Genomic DNA, 22,369 nt, shown 5'->3' with positions numbered 1-22,369 from the left:
ACAAATATTTACTGGGCAGACTTTGGTGCGCTGGCAGCCCTGACCCCTCCTCCCACTGCATGGTCCAGGCACGCTGAGTAATTATAATTCTCTGTCTCACCTCTGCGCCTTTGCATATGCCGTGCCCTGTGCCTGGCACACCCTTCCTGCCTCCTCCTGGAACTCTCCCAGCCAAGATCCCCAGCTCCTTGGGGCAGCGTACCAATGGTGAGGCAGTCCTGGAATCTCAGACACGCCCTCCCACCTCCCTGACCCCCATGGGAGGGCTGACTCACTGGGTGGGAAAGAGGACCAGTCGGGTGTAGAAGAAGACAAAGGAGAAGATGAGGAAGAGAGCGTCGCACACTTGCTGATACTGCATGTAGTTGACCATCTTACAGGCCTGAAAAGGGCAGCAGGGAGAAATGGGCTCAGGACCAGGGGCCTGGTCTCAAAGAGAAGGTGCTATAGGATGGGACCAGGTGAGTTGGGGTGGGGCCTTGTTTCCAGGAACTACCTACCTTTTCAGGAAAGGTAAAGAGTGTGAATGTAGGCTGGGCATGGTGGCTCACGCCTGTAATCCCAGCACTTTGGGAGGCTGAGGCAGGTAGATCACCTGAGGTCAGGAGTTTGAGACCAGCCTGGCCCACATGGTGAAACTCCATCTCTACTAAAAATACAAAAGTTAGCTGGCATGGTGGCGAGTGCCTGTAATCCCAGCTTCTTGGGAAGCTGAGGCAGGAGATTACTTGAACCTGGGAGGCAGAGGTTGCAGTGAGCAGAGTGTGCCATTGCACTCTAGCCTGGGCAAGAGAGTGAGACTCCGTCTCAAAAAAAAATGTGAATACATGTGTGTGTCCACATGTGTGTAGCTTTATCCTCCAAGGAGGGAGCTGAGAGGGGCAGGGCCTCATCTCCCAAGGAAGCTGAGAAGGGGGGATGCCTCCGCCCCAGGAAGCCAAGAAGGGTGGGGCTTCATCACTCAGGAAGACAGAGGGGGTGGGGCCTTATCAGCCTGAATGACAGAGGGGGCAGGGCCTCATCACCCGAGAAAGATAGGAGGGGCGGGGCTCCATCTCCCAGGAAGGTTGGGAGGAATGGGACCTCATCTCCAGGGCACCCGGGAGGGCTGGGTACAGCAGCTGGGAAAGGGTCAGGCAGGGGTCGGGCCCACCTCCAGCAGGTAGTCGGAGGAATCGTGTAACAGCAGCACCAGAGAGCCAATGCGCAGCAGGTTGGCGCTGTAGGAAAAGGTCATCAGGATGACCGCCACGAGGTGGTGTATCACCTGCTCCTTGAAATCCTGCAGTAGACGGTGGGTCATAGTGGGGACGAGGCTTGATGCTGGAAGGTCCCCCACCCTATGGGCCAAGAAGTGGGTCCTTTCAGGGGGTTGGTGTGGCCTCTGGGCCCATGGCCTCTATATCTCCTGCAGGAGGCACCAGGGAGCTCTCAAGGTGTGGTTGTAAGGCTGCCCTACCACCCAGCACCCCAGCATCCCGTCCAGAGACTGGGTCTTCCAGATTCTTATTTGGCCTCACCTTGCGCTTGACATCAAAGGGCAGCCTGATTAGCAGTGAGAGGTAGAAACCCAGCTCCAAGAGGTACCACCAGTACAGGGATGGCTTCAGAGTCTGCAGCAGGACAGGACAAGGTTAGCTGTGGGGAGCGAAGGCTCCAATCGGGCAGGGGTATGGCTCGGGGCCCACTCCCTTCGCTCAAAACCAGGATACTTGAATCCCAATGAGATACTTGAATCCTAATGAGATACTTGAATCCCAATGAGTGAGCTCCCCATCCCTGGAGGTAATCAAGGGCAGTGGTTTGGTGGAAACTCCTGCTTGGAGTTTTCTGGCCCCTCTCTATTCCCCAGAGGAATCAAAGAGCGTGGGACTCAGTGGGGAATGACAGTGTAGTGTCAGGGTTCGGGTCCCATGCCCATGGCTGCAGCAACTGTGATCATCGCCCTCACCCTCCAAGCATTCACACACACACTGCCACTCACCTGGTTTGGGTACCTGTCCCAGCACATTACTGGTGCCCACAGCCATGACTCCTGCAGGGAAACGGGTGTCAGGCTGTGCGGAGGTGAGAATCCAACCTCACACCCTCGGTCTGCGGTCTCTTTGGTTCTCTTTCCACAGTCTCATAGATGCTACCTTCACCCAGCCCTGCTTTTTCCTGCTTCTCACTCTCGACTGGGGGGCTCATTCACTGCAGAACCCCAACTTTTGGTGCATAGTAAATAAAAATACCTGTTGAGTGAACATTCACCACCATCTTGCCAAGCTCGCTCTCTCCTCAGCTGCATGTTTTCCTCTCTGGCTGCACCAGTCCACACCACCCCCCTCCTGCCAGATCTAGGCCAGGTGGATGGGGCAGGTGAGCAGTCAGCTATACTCCGGTATACTTACGTGGTACAGGACTGAGAGGCCGCCCACGAAGGAGGACAGGTAGAAGAGAAACCTCCAGCTGTGGATGGGGAGGGAGCTGTGAAAACAGCAGAGAAAACAGCAGACACCCGCCCCCCCCCCCCCGCCCCCCGGTTCCCTGCACCCCAGAAGCCCCATCCTGGACTTACCTGGCCTCACAGAACTTCTTGGTCAGCTGGGGTCGATCCTGGTTCCGGCGTCTCCGGAACCATCGCTGGGTCTGCCACAGCGTGAGGCCACACTGGGCGGCCAGGAGAGACAGCTGGGGCTGGGGAGGGGGTGATGGGGACAAGGGTCACAGAGGCCCTGTGGTGGCTTCCCCCATGTCCCCAGACAGGACTTGGCTCTGCCCTCTCCACTGCAGCCCCACATCTTGCCTACAGGGTGACCATGTCTTATGGAGGGGCAGTGTTGGGGGTCCCAGCGTGGGGCCCTGCAGAACACTTGGGCCCTAAGAGAAGCAAATCCTGTTCATAGGGCAGGCAGGTCGCTGATGGGGATGGGATTAAGAGAGATGCTGGCGTGCAGCATCCCCTACCCGCAGATAGGCTTCCCTGCGTCCCTCCAGAACGGTCAGTTCTCACCTCCAACCTAGACAGGCAGTTGAGACCTTGCCCCAGCCCCAAGCCCTACCTGAAGAGGGAAATTGACAAGTAAAGGGGGAGTCATGTCTAGCTCTGTAGAAGCTGCCCTGTCGCCTCTAGGGTATGTGGTCTTCACCATTCCCCACCCCACTCAGGACGCAGCCAAGCCTCCACAGCACAGACCCTGTCCAGCGGGCAGCCACACCAGAGACGGGAATGGAGGGAGGGTCACAGGGCTGCTTCTGTTACTCCTTCCCTACCAGCTCAGACCTTCCATTCCTCCCCAGGATAGGAGAGCAAGCAACTACTCTCACTCTCCTAGAATCTGTCCATTGTGCAACTGTGCCCACTAAGGCTCAGGGAGGCTGGGAGGGGAGGGGCCCCATCTCCCAAGGAGGCTGGGAAGGGCGGGTCCTCATCTCCCAGGGAGGCTGGAGGGGTGGGGCTCCATGTCCCAGGGACCCTGGAAGGGGTGGGGCCCATTTCCCAGGGAGACCAGGAGGGGCGGGGCTCCATGTCCCAGGGACGCTGGGAGGGGTGGGGCGTCGTTTCCCAGGGAGGCTGGGGGGTAGAGCCATTTCCCAGGGAATTGAGGATGAAGAGTGGAAAGTAGGGGCATTGCAGGGGTGCCTGCAGCCACCTTGGCTTCTCCTGCCCCAACAAATGGGCCACACACCATCCCCACGCCCCACCCCCAGGGCAGTAGTGCGGGTCGGAGGGCATGGGGGGCTCTCACCTCCTTGGGCCTGTGCCCTTCCGTGAGGAAGTGTTTCTCCAGCGTGGCGTTGGGCTTCACTTGCCTCCTGGTCTGATCCCTCACACCCAGCCACCGGCTCAGGGGCAGGCCAATGAATCTGGGTGCAAAGGAGACAGAGCCTATCAGCCCAGGTGAAGAGATGGGACTGCCAGTGTGTGGGGGCAGACATGCTGCCGGTGGGAAAACCAAGTCTCGGAGGAGCAAAGTTACAGGCTCAGAGAGCACAGCTGGCACATGGCAGGGTGTGTAAGACTCTTTTTTTTTTTAAGAGCATTGCTCTGTCGCCCAGGCTGGAGTGCAGTGGCGCGATCTTGGCTCACTGCAAGCTCCGCCTCCCGGGTTCACGCCATTCTCCTGCCTCAGCTTCCCGAGTAGCTGGGACTACAGGCGCCCGCCACTATGCCTGGCTAATTTTTTGTATTTTTTAGTAGAGACGGGGTTTCACTGTGTTAGCCAGGATGGTCTTGATCTCCTGACCTTGTGATCCGCCCACCTCGGCCTCCCAGAGTGCTGGGATTACAGGTGTGAGCCACCGCGCCCGGCCTAAGACTTGGTCTTTCTTTTCCATCTGATCAGAGGGTTCGGAGGCCCAGAGTCAGAAAGGCTCGTGGGGCAGGACTCGATTTTCCACTTATTCCTGGCCTCATCCCCTGGGGCCCTGGAGGATGCTGCGTTAGACCAAACCTAAGAAAGGCAGCTGACTCATGCCTGTTATCCCAGCACTTTGGGGCTGAGGTGGGCGGATCACGTGAGGTCAGAAGTTCGAGACCAGCCTGACCAATATGGTGAAACCCTGTCTCTACTGAAAATACAAAATCATCTGGGTGTGGTGGCGTGCACCTGTAATCCCAGCTACTCGGGAGGTTGAGGCAGGTGAATTGCTTGAACCTGGAGGTGGAGGTTGCAGTGAGCCAGGATTGCATCTACTGAAAGTACAAAAAATTAGCCGGGCGAGGTGGCGGGCCCCTGTAGTCCCAGCTATTTGGGAGGCTGAGCTGAGGCAGGAGAATGGTGTGAACCCAGGAGGCGGAGCTGGCAGTGAGTCGAGATCGCACCACTGCACTCCAGCCTGGGTGACAGAGCAACAAGACCCTGTCTCCAAAAAAAAAAAAAAAAAAAAAAGCAGCTGGACCTTTGTCTGTAGGGTGAGGGTGTGCAGACCAACTCTTGGGGTACCCAGGTACCTTTGCCCAATCCCAAACCAGGGACAAGAGTCTTTACTGCCTGTCTCACTGTGGCCTGGGTCCTGGTCTGACCCCCCGCCAGTCTAGGGGCTCCCCACGGGCAGGGGCAGGGGCTGGGGCTGTTCCCGCTCCAAGCCCCTCCTCCCAGCATCCCCCATTCCGGGGTAGAGACTTGGAGATCAGGGACCCTGGTCAATGACCACATTGCCCACAAGAGGGCGCGCCAACACCACAGGTGGGGACCGAATTTTATATCCACCATCCCTCCTAACATCATGCCTCATTTGGTGAAAGGCTCAGAGCAGCCTAGCAAGGAACTCATGGCAGACTAAATCATGATGCGGAGAGAATGAGCGCTTATCTGCTAAGCATGGGGCCAAGTCCATGTGATACACTGGCTCGTCTAACCCTAACTCAGTCCCTATTGTCCTAATGGGTAAACTGAGGCTCAGAGGGTCAGAGACATGCCCAAGGTGACACTGTGAGCAGGTGAAAGACCTGAAATTTGAACTCAGGATTCTGGTTTTTGGTCCTGCCTCCTGCCTCTTAAAGTCTCATTTTGGAGGTGGAGGGCGGGAGGATTGCTTGAACTCAGGAGTTCAAGACCAACCTGGGCAACATGGTGAGACCTTGTCTCTACTGAAAATACAAAATTTAGCTGGGTTGTGGTGTCACTTGCCTGTAATCCTAGCACTTTGGGAAGCCAAGGTGGGCGGATCACCTGACATCAGGAGTTTGAGACTAGTCTGGCCAACATGGCAAAACCCCGTTTCTATTAAAAATACAAAAATTAGTCAGGTGTGGTGGCACATGCCTGTAATCCCAGTTACTTGTGAGGCTGAGGTAGGAGAGTCGCTTGAACCTGGGAGGTAGAGGTTGCAGTGAACTGAGATCGTGCTACTGTACTCCAGCCAAGGTGAAAGAGCAAGACTCTGTCTCAAAAAAAAGTTAGCCAGGCGTGGTGGCATGCCTACAGTCCCAGCTACTGGTGGGGATGAGGCTTTTTTTTTTTTTTTTTTTTGAGATGGAGTTTTGCTCTTGTTGCCCAGGCTGGAGTGCACTGGCATGATCTCAGCTCACTGCAACCTCTGTCTCCTGGGTTCAAGCAATTCTCCTGCCTCAACCTCCTGAGTAGCTGGGACTATAGGTGTGTGCCACCACACCCAACTAATTTTTTGTACTTTTAGTAGAGACAGGGTTTCACCATGTTGGTTGGGCTGGTCTTGAACTCCTGACCTCATGATCCGCCCGCCTTGGCCTCCCAAAGTGCTAGGATTACAGGCATGAGCCACTGCACCCAGCCTAATTTTTGTATTTTTTTTTTTTAATAGAGATGAGGTTTCACCATGTTGCGCAGTCTGGTCTCGAACTCCTGGACTCAAGCGATCCACCCGCCTCAGCCTCCCAAATTGCTGACATTACAGGAATCAGCTACCATGTCTGGCCTACATTCAAAAAAAAAAATTTTTTTTAAAGGGCTAAAACCCCTGCGTTTGAAACTGGAAAACCCTCCGCCCCCCCCTCACTGTCCTTCACAGAGGCCCTGGGATGCCTTTGGGATGGGATAACACCCCAGCTCACATTTTTTTTTTTTTTAATGGAGTCTTGCTCTGTTGCCGAGGCTGGAGTGCAGTGGCACAATGTTGGCTCACTGCAACCTCCACCTCCCAGGTTCAGGCAATTCTCCTGCCTCAGCCTCCCGAGTAGTTGGGATTACAGGTTTGCGCCCAGCTAATTTTTGTATTTTTAGCAGAGACGGGGTTTCACCATGTTGGCCAGGCTGGTCTCGAACTCTTGACCTCAAGTGATCAACCCGCCTCAGCCTCTCAAAGTGCTGGGATTATAGGCGTGAGCCACCGTGCCCGGCCTCCCATCCCTGTTTTATGAAGATGCTGGCATACCCAGCTGCAGGCTGCAGGCAGTGCAGTGGCAGTGCAGTGTTCCTATAAACCAGCTGCAGGCAGTGTTCCTATAAACCAGCAATCAGAGGCCAGAAGTGTGGGTGGTGGCGGCTGGGGGCAGGCTGGAGCCAGGGAACGCGCTTTGGTGCAAAGCCAGCTTCTACTTGGGACATGCTGCAATGGCAAATTGCACACAGGGCACGAGCACATACTGGAGCGACTGCGGGGGCAATGGATTGCGGCAGGGCAGACACTCACCTCTCAAAGGCAAGGCGCATGGCCAGGAGGACCAGCGCCAGGGGCAGGGCTGCCAACAAGTCCTGGGGGTGGGGGTAGACACGGCCATCCCGGTCTTCTAGCTCTGTCCACGTGACATTGGGTGGTAACCAGAACCTGTCCTGCCAAAACCACTCGTTGAAACTGGACAGCATTCTGTGGACACAGGTTCCAGTTAGCTGGGAGGTCTGCAAGCAGAATGGGTGGGGCAAGTGGGGCCTGAGAGGCTGGAGCCTCAGAACTCCTATTCGGGCCCCTATCAGCGCAGTTGACAACCAGGAGGCGGGACTGGAAGATGGAACTCCCCTTGCCTGGGACTTTGGAACTGTTCTCTGGCCCCAGAAGAGTCCCAAAGCCCCCTATGGCCCAAAGAAGACTTTGGAACTGTCCTCTGGTCCCAGAAGAGCCACCACTTCATTCTCATCACTCCCACTCCATTGCCTGGTCAGTGTTAAAAGGCAGAGTTGGGCTGTGTGTCCTCAGGCAAATGACTTGACCTCTCTGAACCTCAAGTTCATCTGTAAAACAGAGTAGTAGGCCGGGCGCAGTTGCTCACGCCTGTAATCCAAGCACTTTAGAAGGCCAAGGTGGGTGGATCACGAGGCCAGGAGTTCAAGAGCAGCCTGACCAACATGGTGAAACCCTGTCTCTACTAAAAATACAAAAATGAGCTGGGCGTGGTGGCACATGCCTGTAATCCCAGCTACTCAGGAGTCTGAGGCAGGAGAATCACTTGAACCTGGGAGGCGGAGGTTGCAGTGAGCCGAGATCGTGCCACTGCACTCCAGCCTGGGTGACAGAACAAGACTCCATCTCAAAAACAAAACAAAACAAAAAAACAGAGACAGTAATACCCAGGCTTCTCAACCTAAAGTGCTTGGCCGATTGATCTTTAACAAGAGTAATAACACAGCCCAAAATAGTAGTTATTACTCTGCACTTAACTGATGCCAAGATGGTAGCCAGAAGTCAAGGGAGTGGCTGCTTGGGGTCAGAAACTTGAGTCGTGGCCGGGCACCATGGCTCATGCCTGTAATCCCAACACTGTGGGAGGCTGAGGTGGGCAGATCACTTCAGGTCAGGAGTTTGAGACCAGCCTGGCCAACATGGCAAAACTCCATCTTTACTAAAAATACAAAAATTAGCCGGGCGTGGTGGCAGGCGCCTATAATCCCACCTGCTCAGGAGGCTGAGGCAGGAGAATCGCTTGAACCCGGGAGGAGGAGGTTGCAGTGAGCCGAGATCATGCCACTGCACTCCAGCCTGGGCAACAGAGAAAAACTGTCTCAAAAAAAAGAACTTGAGTCCTCAAATGTCCAGGAAGGTTTCTTTCCACTGCAGGAAGCTGCCTCTGAAGCAGCCCCCAAAGATGAAGGATTTAAAGAAATCCAGAGGCCGAGCTCAGTGGCTCACTGCCTGTAATCCCAGCACTTTGGGAGGCCGAGGCAGGTGGATCACGAGGTCAGGAATTCAAGACCAGCCTGGCCAACATGGTGAAACCCTGTCTCTACTAAAAATACAAAAATTAGCCAGGCATGGTGGTGTGTGCCTGTAATCCCAGCTACTCGGGAGGCTGAGGCAGAGAATTGCTTGAACCCGGGAGGCGGAGGTTGCAGTGAGCAGAGATCAGGCCACTGCACTGCAGCCTGGGTGACAGAGCAAGACTCTGTCTCAAAAAAAAAAAAAAAAAAAAAAAAATCCAGAGTTCCTTTCCTGGCCATCTATGGAAGGTAGTCTCCTCTCTAGGTGGGAATTTCAGTGGGGTCTCTTGCTATCCCAGAGCCCACAAAGCAAGAGGGTAAGAGAGCCTACTGCATAACTGAGCTTGCCGGATAATGGAGTGGCGGTCGAGGTGGGGCAGCTCCGGCCAGCGTGTCCCAGCCTGCTTGAGGAGCCCAAAGAGCTGCTCCCTTCCCTGAGATCTTGAGCCAAGGGTCCAGCCTACCACAGTGGTTCCCACTCAGAAAGTTTGTTCGTTCATTCGTCTGTCCACGCATCCCCCGGTCCATCTATCTACCGATCCATCCCTCTATCCACCCATCCAAACATCTGTCCACCCACCCATCATCCATCCACCCATCGTCCATCCACCCATCCAAACATCTGTCCACCCACCCATCATCCATCCACCCAAACATCTGCCCACCCACTCATCATCCATCCACCCATCATCCATCTGTTCGCCCATCAAAACATCTGTCTATCCACCCATTATTCATCATCCACCTATCCACTCATCTACCCATCATCCATCCATCCACCCATCATCCATCTGTTAATCCATCAAAACATCTGTCCATCCACCCATCATCTGTTAATCCATCAAAACATCTGTCCATCCACCCATTATCCATCATCCACCTATCCACTCATCCATCTACCCATCATCCATCTGTCCACCCATCCAAACATCTGCCCACCCACCCATCATCCATCCACCCATCCAAACATCTGTCCATCCACCCATTATTCATCATCCACCTATCCACTCATCCAAACATCTGTCCACCCACCATCCATCCACCCACCCATTCATCCATCCCTCCGTCCACCCATCCAAAGATCTGTCCACCCACCCATCATCCATCAACCCATACAAACATCATCTATCCACCTACCCATTCATCCATCCACCCATCATCCATCCATCCATCCAAACACCTGTCCATCCACCCATCGTCCATCTGTCATCCATCTACCCACCCATTCATCCATCTCCCCATCCATTCATCCATCCATCTGTCCACCCACCCATCCAAACATCTGTCCACCTGCCCATCATCCACCTACCCATTCACCCATCCATCCATCATCCATCTGTCCACCCATCTAAACATCTGTCCACCCAGCCATCATCCATCCACTGATCCAAAAATCTGTCCATCTACCCATCATCCATCCATCCATCATCCATCTGTCCACCCATCTAAACATCTGTCCACCCAGCCATCATCCATCCACTGATCCAAAAATCTGTCCATCTACCCATCATCCATCCATTCATCATCCATCTGTCCACCCATCTAAACATTTATCTGCTCATCATCCATCACTCGTGTGTCCTTCCACCCACCCATCCTTCTGTCCATCTGTTCTTCCATCTATCCATTTCCCCTTCCATCCATCCATTTATCCATCTGTCCTTGCATCTATCCGTCTGTCCATCCATCCATTTATCCATCTGTCCTTGCATCTATCCGTCTGTCTGTCCATCCATCCATCCATCCAGGCAAGAGATGTTCTCCAACTGACTTGTACATGTCAGGTCAGGGCTGGGCCTTGGCGACACAGCAGGGGAATAAAGCCACCACATTCCTGCCCAGCTCACAGACCAACAGAGAAGGCAGCCAATAAACAAGTAAACAGATTCATAAATGAATGAGATGCCAAAGTATAACGGGCTGGGTAGATAAAAGAGTACTGTGATTTTAAATGTGATCAAGGAGAGGCTTTCTAAGGAGGCGCCATCTGAGCTGGGACTTAAAGATGAGGTCGTCAGGCCAGGTGCGGTGGCTCACACCTGTAATCCCAGCACTTTGGGAGGCTGAAGCAGGTGGATCACCTGAGGTCAGGAGTTCAAGACCAGCCTGGCCCACATGGTGAAACCTCATCTCTACTAAAAATACAAAAATCAGCCAGGTGTGGTGGCACATGCCTGTAACCCCAGCTACTTGAGAGGCTGAGGCAGGAGAATCACTTGAACCTGGGAGGCAGAGGTTGCAGTGAGTTGAGATCATGCCACTGCACTCAAGACTGGGCAACAGAGCAAGACTCCATCTTAAAAAAAAAAAATGTGGAGGTCAGGCCAGGCAAAGTGGTTCATGCCTGTAATCCCAACACTTTGGGAGGCCGAGGCAGGTGGATCACTTGAGCTCAGGAGTTCAAGACCAGCCTGGGCAACATAGCAAGACCCTGTCTCTACAAAAAATTTAAAAAATAGTCAGGTGTGGTGGCACGTATCTGTAGTTCTAGCTATTCAGGAAGCTGATGTGGGAGTACGACTTGAGCCCAGGAGTTTGAGGCTGCAGGGAGCTACGATCACACCGCTATACTCCAGCCTGAGGGACAGAGCAAGACCCTATGTTTGAGAAAAAAAAAGATGAGAAGGTTGTGGGTTTTTCACACAAGAAGGTGGGGCTGGGGGAGGGGCTTTCTAGATAAATACGCAGCAGGTGCAAAGGCCCTGAGGCAGGACCATGCCTGGGATGTTGGAGCAACAGTGAGGAGGTCCATGTGGCTGGTGCAGAGTGAGCAAGGGGGAGAGAGGGAGGAGGGGAGGGCAGGGAGGCGATGAGGGGCAGCACAGAGCCTGCAAGGCATGGGGGCCACAGGGAAGAATCTGGATTATTTCCCCCAACATTTTATTTTGAGATGGAGTCTCACTCTGCCGCCCAGCCTGGAGTGCAGTGGTGCGATCTCAGCTCACTGCAACCTCCACCTTGAGGGTTCAAGCAATTCTCGTGCCTCAGTCTCCCGAGTAGCTGGGATTACAGGCGTGCGCCACCATGCCTGGCTAATTTTTATATTTTTAATAGAGATGGGGTTTTGTTATGTTGGCCAGGCTGGTCTCAAGCTCCTGACCTCAAGTGATCTGCCTGCCTCAGCCTCCCAAAGTGCTGGGATTATAGGCATGAGCCACCGCGCCCGGCCTTCCCCCAACGTTTTATAATAAACATTTCAAACCTACAGAAAAGTTGAAAGAATTTTACAGTGAATACCTGTATTCCCACCACTAGATTCTCCCCTTTGCATTCCATTCTGTTTATTCCATCACCCATCTGCCTCTGCCAGTCCATCCCTCTATCCACCATCAGTCTATCTGCTTGTTCCCGATGCATTTCAAAGTAGGCAGCTGACCTCAGGCCACATCGCCCCTACACATGTCAGCACACAGATCATTAACTAGGGTTCAATATTTGCTTATGGGTTTTTCCTTTCAAGGTAAAATTTACCCAAGTGAAATGCAGACTTTTTGTTTTTTTAGACAGGGTCTCACTCTGTCACCCAGGCTGGAGTGCAGCGATCATGGCTCCCTGCAGCCTTGACCTCCCCGGCTCAGGTGGTCTTTTCATGTCAGCCCCCGCAGAGCCAGGACCATAGGCACACACCACCATGACTGGCTAATTTTTTAAATTTTTGTGTAGAGAGAGGGTCTCCCTATGTTATCCAGGCTGGTCTCAAACCCCTGGCTCAAGCGATCCTCCCGCCTTGGCCTCCCGAAGTGTTGGGACTACAGGCATGAGCCACTGCACCTGGCCCACACACATCTTTAAGGGTACAGTCACTGAGTTTGGACAAAACTATGTACCTGACTAATCCAGTCTCCTATCACAAATATTTCCTCTAGAAACTTCCCTCATACCTCTTCCCAGTCAACCTCCACCCCTGTCCTGTCATCCAAAAGTAACAACCATTCCAGTTTTTTTGTTTTTGTTGTTGTTGTTGTTTAGACAGGGTCTCACTCTGTGGCCCAGGCTGGAGTGCAGTGGTGCCATCATACCTCACTGCACACTTGACCTCCTGGGCTCAAGCAATCATCCCCACTCAGCCTCCCAAATTGCTGGGATTATAGGCATGAGCCACCTTGCCCTGCCCCCCACCACCTTTTTTTTTTTTTTTTTTTTTTTTTGTCATCAAAGCTTAGTTTTGTCAGTTCTTCATGATAACCTTGCCATGTTACAAAATAAAAATAGGCCGGGCATGGTGGCTCAAGCCTGTAATCCCAGCACTTTGGGAGGCCAAGGTGAGTGATCACTTGAGATCAGGAGTTTGAGACCAGCCTGGCCAACACGGTGAAACCCCATCTCTACTAAAAATACAAAAATTAGGCAGGGGTGGTGGTGGGCACCTGTAATCCCAGCTACTCAGGAGGCTGAGGCAGGAGAATCGCTTGAACCCAGGAGGCGGAGGCTGCAGTGAGCCAAGATTGTGCCACTGCACTCCAGCCTGGGTGAGAGAGCGAGACTTCATCTCAAAAATAAATAAAATAAATAAAAATAAAAATACCATAACCCCAGTGTTTAGGAGGCCGAGGCAGGAGGATTGCTTGAACCCAGGGGTTTGAGACCAGCCTGGACAACATAGCGAAACTGTCTCTACAAAAAATACAAAAATTAGCCGGGCATGGTGGCATGTGGCCATAATCCCAGCTACTCGTGAGGCAGAGGCAGGAGGATTGCTTAAGCCCAAGAGTTTGGGGCTGCAATGAGCTGTGATCATGCCACCACACTCCAGCCTAAATGACAGAGTGATACCTGTCTCCAAAAACAGAGTAAATCAATACAAAATAAAAATATATAAATAAAATAAAAAATAGACCCAGGTGCAGTGGCTCATGCCTGTAATTCCAGCACTTTGGGAGACTGAGGCAGGAGAATTGCTTGAAGCCAAGAGTGTTTTTTTTGTTTGTTTGTTTTTTGAGATGGAGTCTCGCTCTGTCGCCCAGCCTGGAGTGCAGTGGCACGATCTCAGCTCACTGCAAGCTCAGCCTCCCGAGTAGCTGGGACTACAGGTGCCCGCCACTACGCCCGGCTAATTTTTTGTATTTTTAGTAGAGACAGGGTTTCACCGTGTTAGCCAGGATGGTCTAGATCTCCTGACCTCGTGATCCACCTGTCTTGGCCTCCGAAAGTGCTGGGATTACAGGTGAGAGCCACCGCGCCTGGCCAAAGCCAAGAGTTCAAGACCAGCCTAGGGGGCAGCCGGGGGTGGTGGCCCACCCCTGTAATCCCAGCACTTTGGGAGGCCAAGGTGGGCAAACTGCTTTCCAAGGCAGGACTGCACCATCTTACACCCCCAGCAGGAGAATGTGAGGGTTCCGTTGCCCTTGGTTCTATTTTGAATAATGCAGGGATTCTCAGGTGTTGGTTGCCATGCAGGGCGTAGCATTTTGGAGGCCAGAAGAGGGTGCTCTGGCATGTCCAGTTGAGATAAGGTAGAGATAAGGGGATTCCAGAGACATTTTAGAGGTGGGGCCCCCCAAGAGCCAAATGCTTTCCAAAGTGGAGCCAGAAAAGAGAAGGGTTGGGAGAGGAAATTGGCAAGATATTGGTCAAAGGATATGACATTTCAGTTAGCAGGAGTAGTAAGTCCAAGAGATCTGTACATCATGATGATTTTAGTTAATAATATAGTATATACTGGAAAATTGCTAAGAGACTACATTTTCTGCGGGGAGGCAATCTCTCACTCTGTCATCCAGGCTGGAATGCAGCAGTGCAATCATAGCTCACTGCAGCCTCGATCTCCTGGGCTCAAGCCATCTTCCTGCCTCAGCCTCCCGAGTAGCTGGGACTACAGGCTCCAGCCACCACACCCAGCCATTTCCTGCCTTTTCTGGCTTTAGAGGCTGCCTGCACCCTCCGGCTCCTGGTCCCTTCCTCCATCTTCAGAGCCAGCAGTGGCTAGTTGGGTCTTTCTCCCACCTTGTCATTCTGACAATGTCTCTCCTGCCTCCGTCTTCTTCATTTTAAGACCCTTGTGATGACACTGGGTTCCCATCTCAAGCTCAGCTGATTAACAACCTTAATTCCATCTTCAGCCTCACCCCACTTGGCCACTGAAGCTGTCAGCCTTCCAGTCTGAAGAACTGGATGAACCAGAATGGGTGAGCTGATTTCAGGACAGGAGTCAGGCTAAGTGTCAGACAACACAAATTGTGGGTGTGGGGGAGGGCAGCTAAAATGTTCCGTGGGCATGTGGAGGAGGCAGGAGCTACTCAGGTTTGGGGCACAGGCTTGGGGTGGGTGGGGCCTGGGTAGGACTTGTCAGTGAGTGGCTGCTGTTGAAATCCATGAAGATGGATGGAATCCTCTATCTATCAGCAAGGGGTCAACAAGACCCTGTTTTGGGGAAAAAAAAAAAAAAAGGAAGAGAGTGCACATGAAGGGGCAGGCTAAGTACCATGCTATGGGGCAACTGACATTTAGGCATCAGTGAAGTATTAGAAGCTGCTGCTAGCATTGGATACTCTGGTTGGGGAGGGGCACTAGAAGTCAGTGACCCAACAAGCAGTCAAGGGTGTGGGATAGCAGCTAGTCTAGACCTACAACGAGGCCCAGGCATCCCAGACAGAGTAGACACATGAACAGCTGGGTGGATGTGGGGACTTCAGCCCAGGTGGTTGATTTCTCAAGAAAAAGAAACCATCTTCACTAGCAGACAAGGTTGGCTTGATCCCGTGTGCCCGTGGGGGCTCAAGGACACATGGCCAGCTTGGCACTCTTGGTCCCAACTGTACTCAGCTCTCACAGCCAAAGCCATGACCACTGCAGGGTATCTGCAATCCCCTATTTTTTTTTTTTTTTTTTTTTTTTTAGAGACAGGGTCTCACTTTGTCACCCAGACTGGAGTGCACTGGCCTGATCATAGCTCACTGCAGCCTCAAACTCCTGGGTTCAAGCCATCCTCCCACCTCAGCCTTCTGAGTCACTGGTGCAGCTTTCTCAGAGAGCCTGCTACCTTTCTGACAGACCCCAAGGTGCAGATGGAAGGGGACTAGGTGTCCTAGGAAGGCCCAGGCATCCAGACCCCCAGCTCCATGTTTTCCCCTCACCCAAGGGTCTTGGATGCATACTTGCACACCTTGGTACATTCAAGTCATGATGAGCATAGGGGATGAGGGAGAACCACAGGAGCAATGGCTTCTCACAATCTCAAGCCTTGCCTCTGCTGATGTGCCCAGCTTCAATGCCCACCAGTTTACTGACTGATACTCTGCTCCCACCAGACCATATCGTTTCACACATCCTAGCCTTTACAAATACTGGCCTCTGCCTAGAATACTCATTTAGTATTTGGGTGCTGAAGACACAAAATGGTGGGGAAAACAAGCAACATCTCTGCCCTGAAGAGCTTAAACGCTTTCTTTCTCTGTTTGGCAAACTCCTATGCATCCTTCAAAACCCAGCTCAGTTGTCACCTCCTCCTGAAAGCAGCCCAATTGCCCTGCTTTGGATCCTGTTAAAGTACCCTCCCGCAACCCTGTCTTACTGTGATGTCAGGAGCTGGCCAGTGTTTTTGCAGGGAGGGTTGGAGAAGGAAGCATAACCAGTTCTAAACTCTCCTCTCCTCTGCTGAATCATGCCCATTCCTTCCTGAGTGGCACAGAAAGGGGAACAGATGCACTTTCTAAACCAGGGAGCTCTCCAAGGAGGCTTCAGACTGATATGCCCTGATTGCAGAGGTCTGGCCCCAGAGGTCCTACTCTCTCACTAACCTCACCAACCTGTCTCTGTCTCTTCCCTTCCCTCTTCTCCCTCTTAAAGCATAAATAAAAGATGCTGTGGTTTGAGAAAAGAACAGGGTCTGGAGCCCAGCAGACTGGCTGAAGTCCTAGCTGCAATGCTTCAAAGCCCTGGGAGCCTCAATTTCGTCACCTGTTGGTGGGACAGGTGCCCTCCCTGAAGGGTGGTTAAGCAGCTCAGAGACCTTGCACCTGGGGCATTGAGGCAGAGTCTGGCCTACGGGAGGGGCTCAGGCATGGCTATAACCAGGCACCTCAGGCCAGCAAGGCTCAACTTCTCCTGAAGGAAGGGAGGAAATGAGGCTGAGGGATGTGTTCCTCAATTTCTAGCTTTTCTCTTTTGGATCCAGTTCTTCTGTTTGTTCCCTGTCATCCTCTGGTCTTCCTGGGCCTCAGTTGTCCCATCTGAAAAATGGGTACAGCTAGATTCCCTCCTTGTTCTACCAGGCTATTGTGAGGCTCAGGGCAGGCGGGCAGTTTATAAACACTCCATGCTGATATCACAACAGATCTGATTCCTGATTCCTGCCTCACCCATTTACCAGGCATGGAACGTGGCCTATCTGTGCCTCAGTTTTATCTGTAAAATGGAACAAACAATAGCCCCTCTTCCACATGGAGTGGTTTGGAATGGCACCTGAGGTGGAGTGAGCACCTAGTAAAATTTAGAGGACCGAGTGCAGTGGCTCACACCCAGCACTTTGAGAGGCCGAAGTGGGAGGATTGCTTAAGGTCAGGAGTTCGAGACCAGCCAGGGCAACATAGCAAGACAAAAAAAATTTAAAAATTAGGTGGGCATAGTGACACACACCTGTAATCCCGGCTACTCAGAAGACTGAGGTGAGAGGACTGGTTGAGCCCAGGAGTTTGAGGCTGCAGTGAGCTGTGATCACACCACTGCACTCCAGCCTGGGTGACGGAGCAGATCCTGTTTCGGAAAAAAACCCCCAAAAAGCAGCTTAGAGACTGTGATAGTTACTGCTAGACAGGAGGTGGGGGCAGGTTGGGGAGTGGTCTGGAAAGAAGGGGTGCTGGCCTATGGAGGCTTCTAGATGGTTCTTCCAAGCCCTTAGGACGGTTTCCAGCATCTGAAGTGCCTAAGGCTGCTGGAAGCTTTCCTTGCCTCTGCCACCTTCCCTTAAAGCTGCAGCTGAAGTGTTTGGGCTGGGCTGGACGACAGCAGCTTCAGGGTCATCTGCAGAGCCACTGCGTGGGTGGCAGGGCCAGTGTGACCAGCCTCTTCTCCCCTCACCCCACCCGCCCCCAAGCCTGGCTGCTGTTTGAAGCCTCCCTGGCCCCACTCCCAGCTTGGCCCCTGCCACCTGGGAACCAAACTGATAATCCTTCTTAGTGGCTAAAAATAGCCCCGGACTGGGGGAAAGAGAGAGAATGGGGCTTTGTACTGACACGGGAGGTGGGTTAGGGGGCATGAGTAGAGGATCCCTGCCCCGCTTCAGGGGTCTGAGTGAGAAGGACTGGTTCCCACGGCTTCCCCGAACCCCCAAGGACCCCGGCACTGCTCAGCAGATCAGAGCTATGCACATAGGTTTGGTTTGTTTTGCTTTCAATCTAGCTGGAAATACAGGACTTGTCCACGGTTGTGAAAAAGGCAATTAATTCAGACCCCAGATGTCTGGGCCTCCCAGGGATGAAAACACACACACACACACACACACACACACACACACACACACACACACACACACACACTTGCATACATTGACTCACTCACCCGCCCCTGCAGCCTGGCCCGCTGCCTGGGGTCACCTGATTCCTGCGGCCAGAGGCTCAGGCGGGAGCACGTGACATGCTGGAAGGAAGGGGGCTGTTTGCAGATAATCACGGCCTGCCTCGGCACCGGGTCCTGGCTGTCCCTTCCAGACGGACCTGTCTCTTCCACTCTGAGCCTCTCTGAGCAGGGGTCCCACAGGGTGTTAGTGACCAGAGATGCTGCCGGTTGAGGTACCACTCCCCCCAAAGACCCCAAGGTGGACCCCAAGTCCAGGGTTCCGCCTTATCTGAGCCCCTTATTTCTGCACACATTCCTGCCCTCTACATTCTGGCCCTGCTGCCTCCCCACCTCTGCCTCCCCAGCTTAATCCATAGCAACTGCTGCTTGCTGGGCTTCCAACTCACCAAGCTCACTTGTACCATGTTTGCACCCCAGACAGTCACATACATGTCTGACTGTGTTATCATTCTTATTTCAGCTCAAATGTCACCTCCTCCAAGAAGCCTTCTCAGACTGCCACCAAAGAGGCCACCATATTATTCTGTCTCCTGATCCTGTGTAGTTCCTTCAACCCTCTTGTCCCAGTTGATCTGTTTCATTGGGGTGTCTTCTTCACCCCAAGGCATAAGTTTCAAGAAAGAAAAGAATGTTGTTTGAGTCACTGCTGTATCCTCAGAGCCTCAGACAGGGCTGGACACATTAGATGCCACATAAATGTTTGCTACATGGATGAATGAGTAGAATAGACAGATGGACAGGTGGGAGGGTGCAAGGATGTTAGCTCAGGTGGTCAAACTCTCTAGAAAAATAAACCACCCTTAACAGGCATGGTTGGCTTGATCTCCATAAACATTCCCATAAAGGAAACGTGGGAACTGGGAAGCCCAAGGCTCAAAGCAAGAAATGACTGGAGACAGATCACAGGTCACTCAGTCAGCAAGGGGGACAGTCAAGGATAGAAGCTTCCTTGGGTGAGGAGGGGGCTGCTCTGCTCCCACAGTGGGCTCAGGGTTCATAGGGTCCTGCGGAGGCCTCCCCAGGCCTACCTCTGCTGATTAAAGTTTCCCCAAAAAGCAAGCTCCTCCTTCTACTTGCCCTCTAAGCTTTCGGGGTACTAGAAGCTAATCATGCAATTTTTCTTTTTTCTTTTTTTTTTTTTTGAGACAGAGTTTTGCTCTTGTTGCCCAGGCTGGAGTACAGTGGCGCGATCTCGGCTCACCACAACCTCTGCCTCCCAGGTTCAAGCAATTCTTTTGCCTCACCCACCCGAATAACTAGGATTACAGGTGTTTGCCATCATGCCTGGGTAATTTTTATTTTAGTAGAGACGGAGTTTCACCATGCTGGCCAGGCTGGTTTCGAACTCTTGACCTCAGGTGATCCACCTGCCTCAGCCTCCCAAAGTGCTGGGATTACAGGTGTGAGCCACCACACCTGGCCACAATTTTTCTTTCTTAAAGAGATGGGGTCTCATTCTGTTGCCCAGACTGGAGTGCAGTGGCACCATCGCAGCTCACTACAGCCTTGAACTCTTGGACTTAAGTGATCCTCCCGCCTCAGCCTTCCAAGCAGCTGGGACTACAGGAGCATGCCACCACACCCAGCTAATTTTTGTTATTTTTTTGTAGAGATAGGGTCTTGGTATGTTGCCCAGGCTGGTCTTGCACTCCTGGTCTTGAGCCATTCTCCCACTATGGCTTCCCAAAGTGCTAGGATTACCGACACAAGCCACCACACTCGGGCTCAGCGTGCAATTTCTTAATGTCTATGCCCCTGGAAGCTCAGGAGCCTCCGTAAGCTGGGCCATGTCCCCTGGGTATCCCCAGCCTCCTCCCCTATTGCATCTTCTTGGAACCATTCCCTGGCAACCACCTCTCCTGTCAGCCCCCTCAAAACCTACAACCAATACTGGACCATGAGGGTCCCCCAGCAGGTGCCCACCCAACTCTGGCCTGGTGCCTGCTGCAGGAAGGAAGTAAAGAGGGGCCTCCACCTCCTTACCCTTCTGGAATCATCTGTCTCTTCTGCAGGTCTATTCAAGCTCTGGTTACCTCAGCCCCATGCCATCCAGATGGTATGATTCCCAAGACCAGCCCCAAGCCTCCAGGCCTCTGCATCAGTGCCCTTTTTCCAACATGCCTCCGCCCTCTTCCCTGGGCCAGTTCCCACTTGGCTTTCAAGTCCTGGATCAGATTAAAATCCCTATTTAGGAGGCCTCCCCTGCTCTTCCTATGCTAGGCAGAGCCCCCTCCCCAGCCAATACCCCTCCCTGCCCCTAGACCTTTCTTCTGAGCCAGCCCTGGCTCCCTGGAGGTTGGAGTATTCAAGTCTGCCTCTAAGTCTCTCCCCAGTTAGTGATGGTCAGGCCAGGGTGAGATCTCCAGGGGCTCCCAGCATCCCAGAGTAAAGGGGGGAGGTCCGTGAGGGAGGAGAGAGGATCTGGTCTCTGGGGGTTGGAGGGAAAAAATGAGCAGTCCCCAGCCCCAGAGGTGGAGTAGTGGGGCAGGGGTGGTGGGGGGGGATTACCATCTGATTGTTACTCGCACAGAGACAGGATTAAGTATACACGTGGGAGTGTGATGGGGCCCACTTGGGCTATTAATGGTAAAAAAATAAAAACAGCATTACGGAGGTATAATCAACAGGCAAGAAGCTGTACGTGTTTAAAGTGTGAGATCCAACACTTTTTTTTGTTTGTTTTGAGACGGAGTCTCGCTCTGTCACCCAGGCTGGAGTGCAGTGGCGCATTCTCGGCTCACTGCAAGCTCCACCTCCCGGGTTCACGCCATTCTCCTGCCTCAGCCTCCCGAGTAGCTGGGACTACAGGCGCCCGCCACCATGCCAGGCTAATTTTTTTGTATTTTTAGTAGAGTTGGGGTTTCACCATGTTAGCCAGGATGGTTTCAATCTCCTGACCTTGTGATCCACCCACCTCAGCCTCCCAAAGTGCTGGGATTACAGGCATAAGCCACCATGCCTGGCCTACTTTTTTCTGTTTTTTTGAGATGCAGTCTCTATGCCCAGGCTGGAGTGCAGTGGAATGATCTTGGCTCACTGCAACCTCTACTTCCTGGGTTCAAGTGATCCTCTTGCCGCAGCCTCCCAAGTAGCTGGGATCACAGGCATCCACCACCATGCGTGGCTAACTTTTTTTGTGTTTTTAGTGGAAATGGGGTTTCACAATGTTGGCCAGGCTGGTCTTGAAATCCTGACCTCAGATGGTCTGCCCGCCTCCGCCTCCCAAAGTGCTGAGATTACAGGCATGAGCCACGGCACCCAGCAGTTCCAACACATTTTGACATATGTACACACCCATGAAATCACCCCCTCAATCAAGATAATGAACAGAAGGCTGGAGGCTGAGTGAGCTACACCTAGTCCAGCAGCCTTTACCAGGTCCAAGGTAACAGGATCTTTATCTATAATCGTCTCTGTGTTCCTGGGGCAGATAACTGTGAGAGAACTAACAGCAAGGTGACTTGCAAGCTAAGAAATAAACAGATTTCTTTCTTTTCTCCTTTTCGTTTTTTGTTGTTGTTGTTGTTGTTGTTTTGAGACAGAGTCTCGCTCTGTTGCCCAGGCTGGAGTGCAGTGGCCTGATCTCAGCTCACTGCAACCTCTACCTCTCGGATTCAAGCGATTCTACTGCCTCAGCCACACTGAGTAGCTGGAATTATAGGTCCATGCCACGATGCCTGGCTAATTTTTGCATTTTTAGTAGAGATGGGGTTTCGCCATGTCGGCCAGGCTGGTCTCAAACTCCTGGCCTCAAGTGATCCACCTGCCTTAGCCTCCCAAAGTGCTGGGATTACAGGCATGAGCCACCACGACCAGCCCTGTTTTTTCTTTTTTTTTTTTTTTTTAAAGACAGGGCCTGGTTCTGTTGCTCAGGCTAGAGTGCAGTGGCGAGATCGCGGCTCATTGCTACCTCTGCGTCTTGGGCCTAAGTGATCCTCCCACCTCAGCCTCCCAAGTAGCTAGGACTACAGGCGGGTGCCACCACGCCCAGCTAATTTTTGTACTTTTTTGTAGAGACGGGATTTCACCATGTTGCCCAGGCTGGGCTCAAGCGATCCTCTTGCCTCGGCCTCCCAAAGTGCTGGGATTGCAGGCATGAACCACCACGCCCAGCCATAAGCAGAAATTTGACCCAAACTCTTGGGAAAGTTTAAGAAACACCTAGCATATACAGAGTTCCCCCTCCAAAGAAAACCTTACTAACGCATATGTCATGTTAGGAAACGTCTTTCTCGATTTGAACTAACAAAACTCTGGTACAC

General features: G+C 52.7%; 1 protein-coding gene across 11 annotated transcripts in view; it reads right to left on the bottom strand.

Annotated features, from left to right (window-relative positions):
- CERS4 (ceramide synthase 4) overlaps positions 1–22,369 on the bottom strand; it is a 54,006-nt gene that overhangs the window by 4,756 nt on the left and 26,881 nt on the right. For 3 of the 11 annotated variants that reach the window (XM_034946891.3, XM_034946888.3, XM_034946890.3), the window contains 8 exons: positions 7,096–7,269; positions 3,732–3,849; positions 2,561–2,679; positions 2,394–2,451; positions 1,985–2,035; positions 1,521–1,613; positions 1,154–1,282; positions 276–382 (listed from right to left, as the gene is read on the bottom strand). In XM_034946891.3, the coding sequence (XP_034802782.1) occupies positions 276–382; positions 1,154–1,282; positions 1,521–1,613; positions 1,985–2,035; positions 2,394–2,451; positions 2,561–2,679; positions 3,732–3,849; positions 7,096–7,268 (848 nt within the window). In that variant the 5' untranslated portion in view covers position 7,269. Of the gene's footprint in view, positions 1–275; positions 383–1,153; positions 1,283–1,520; positions 1,614–1,984; positions 2,036–2,393; positions 2,452–2,560; positions 2,680–3,731; positions 3,850–7,095; positions 7,302–17,168; positions 17,286–22,369 lie in introns of all 11 variants that reach the window. The other 8 variants (XM_055102813.2, XM_055102811.2, XM_034946885.3 and 5 more) reach the window with 5 other exon arrangements.

This window comes from Pan paniscus, chromosome 20, assembly GCF_029289425.2.
Source record: "Pan paniscus chromosome 20, NHGRI_mPanPan1-v2.0_pri, whole genome shotgun sequence".
Lineage (NCBI taxonomy): Eukaryota > Metazoa > Chordata > Mammalia > Primates > Hominidae > Pan > Pan paniscus.
This window is presented reverse-complemented; position numbering and strand designations above follow the sequence as displayed.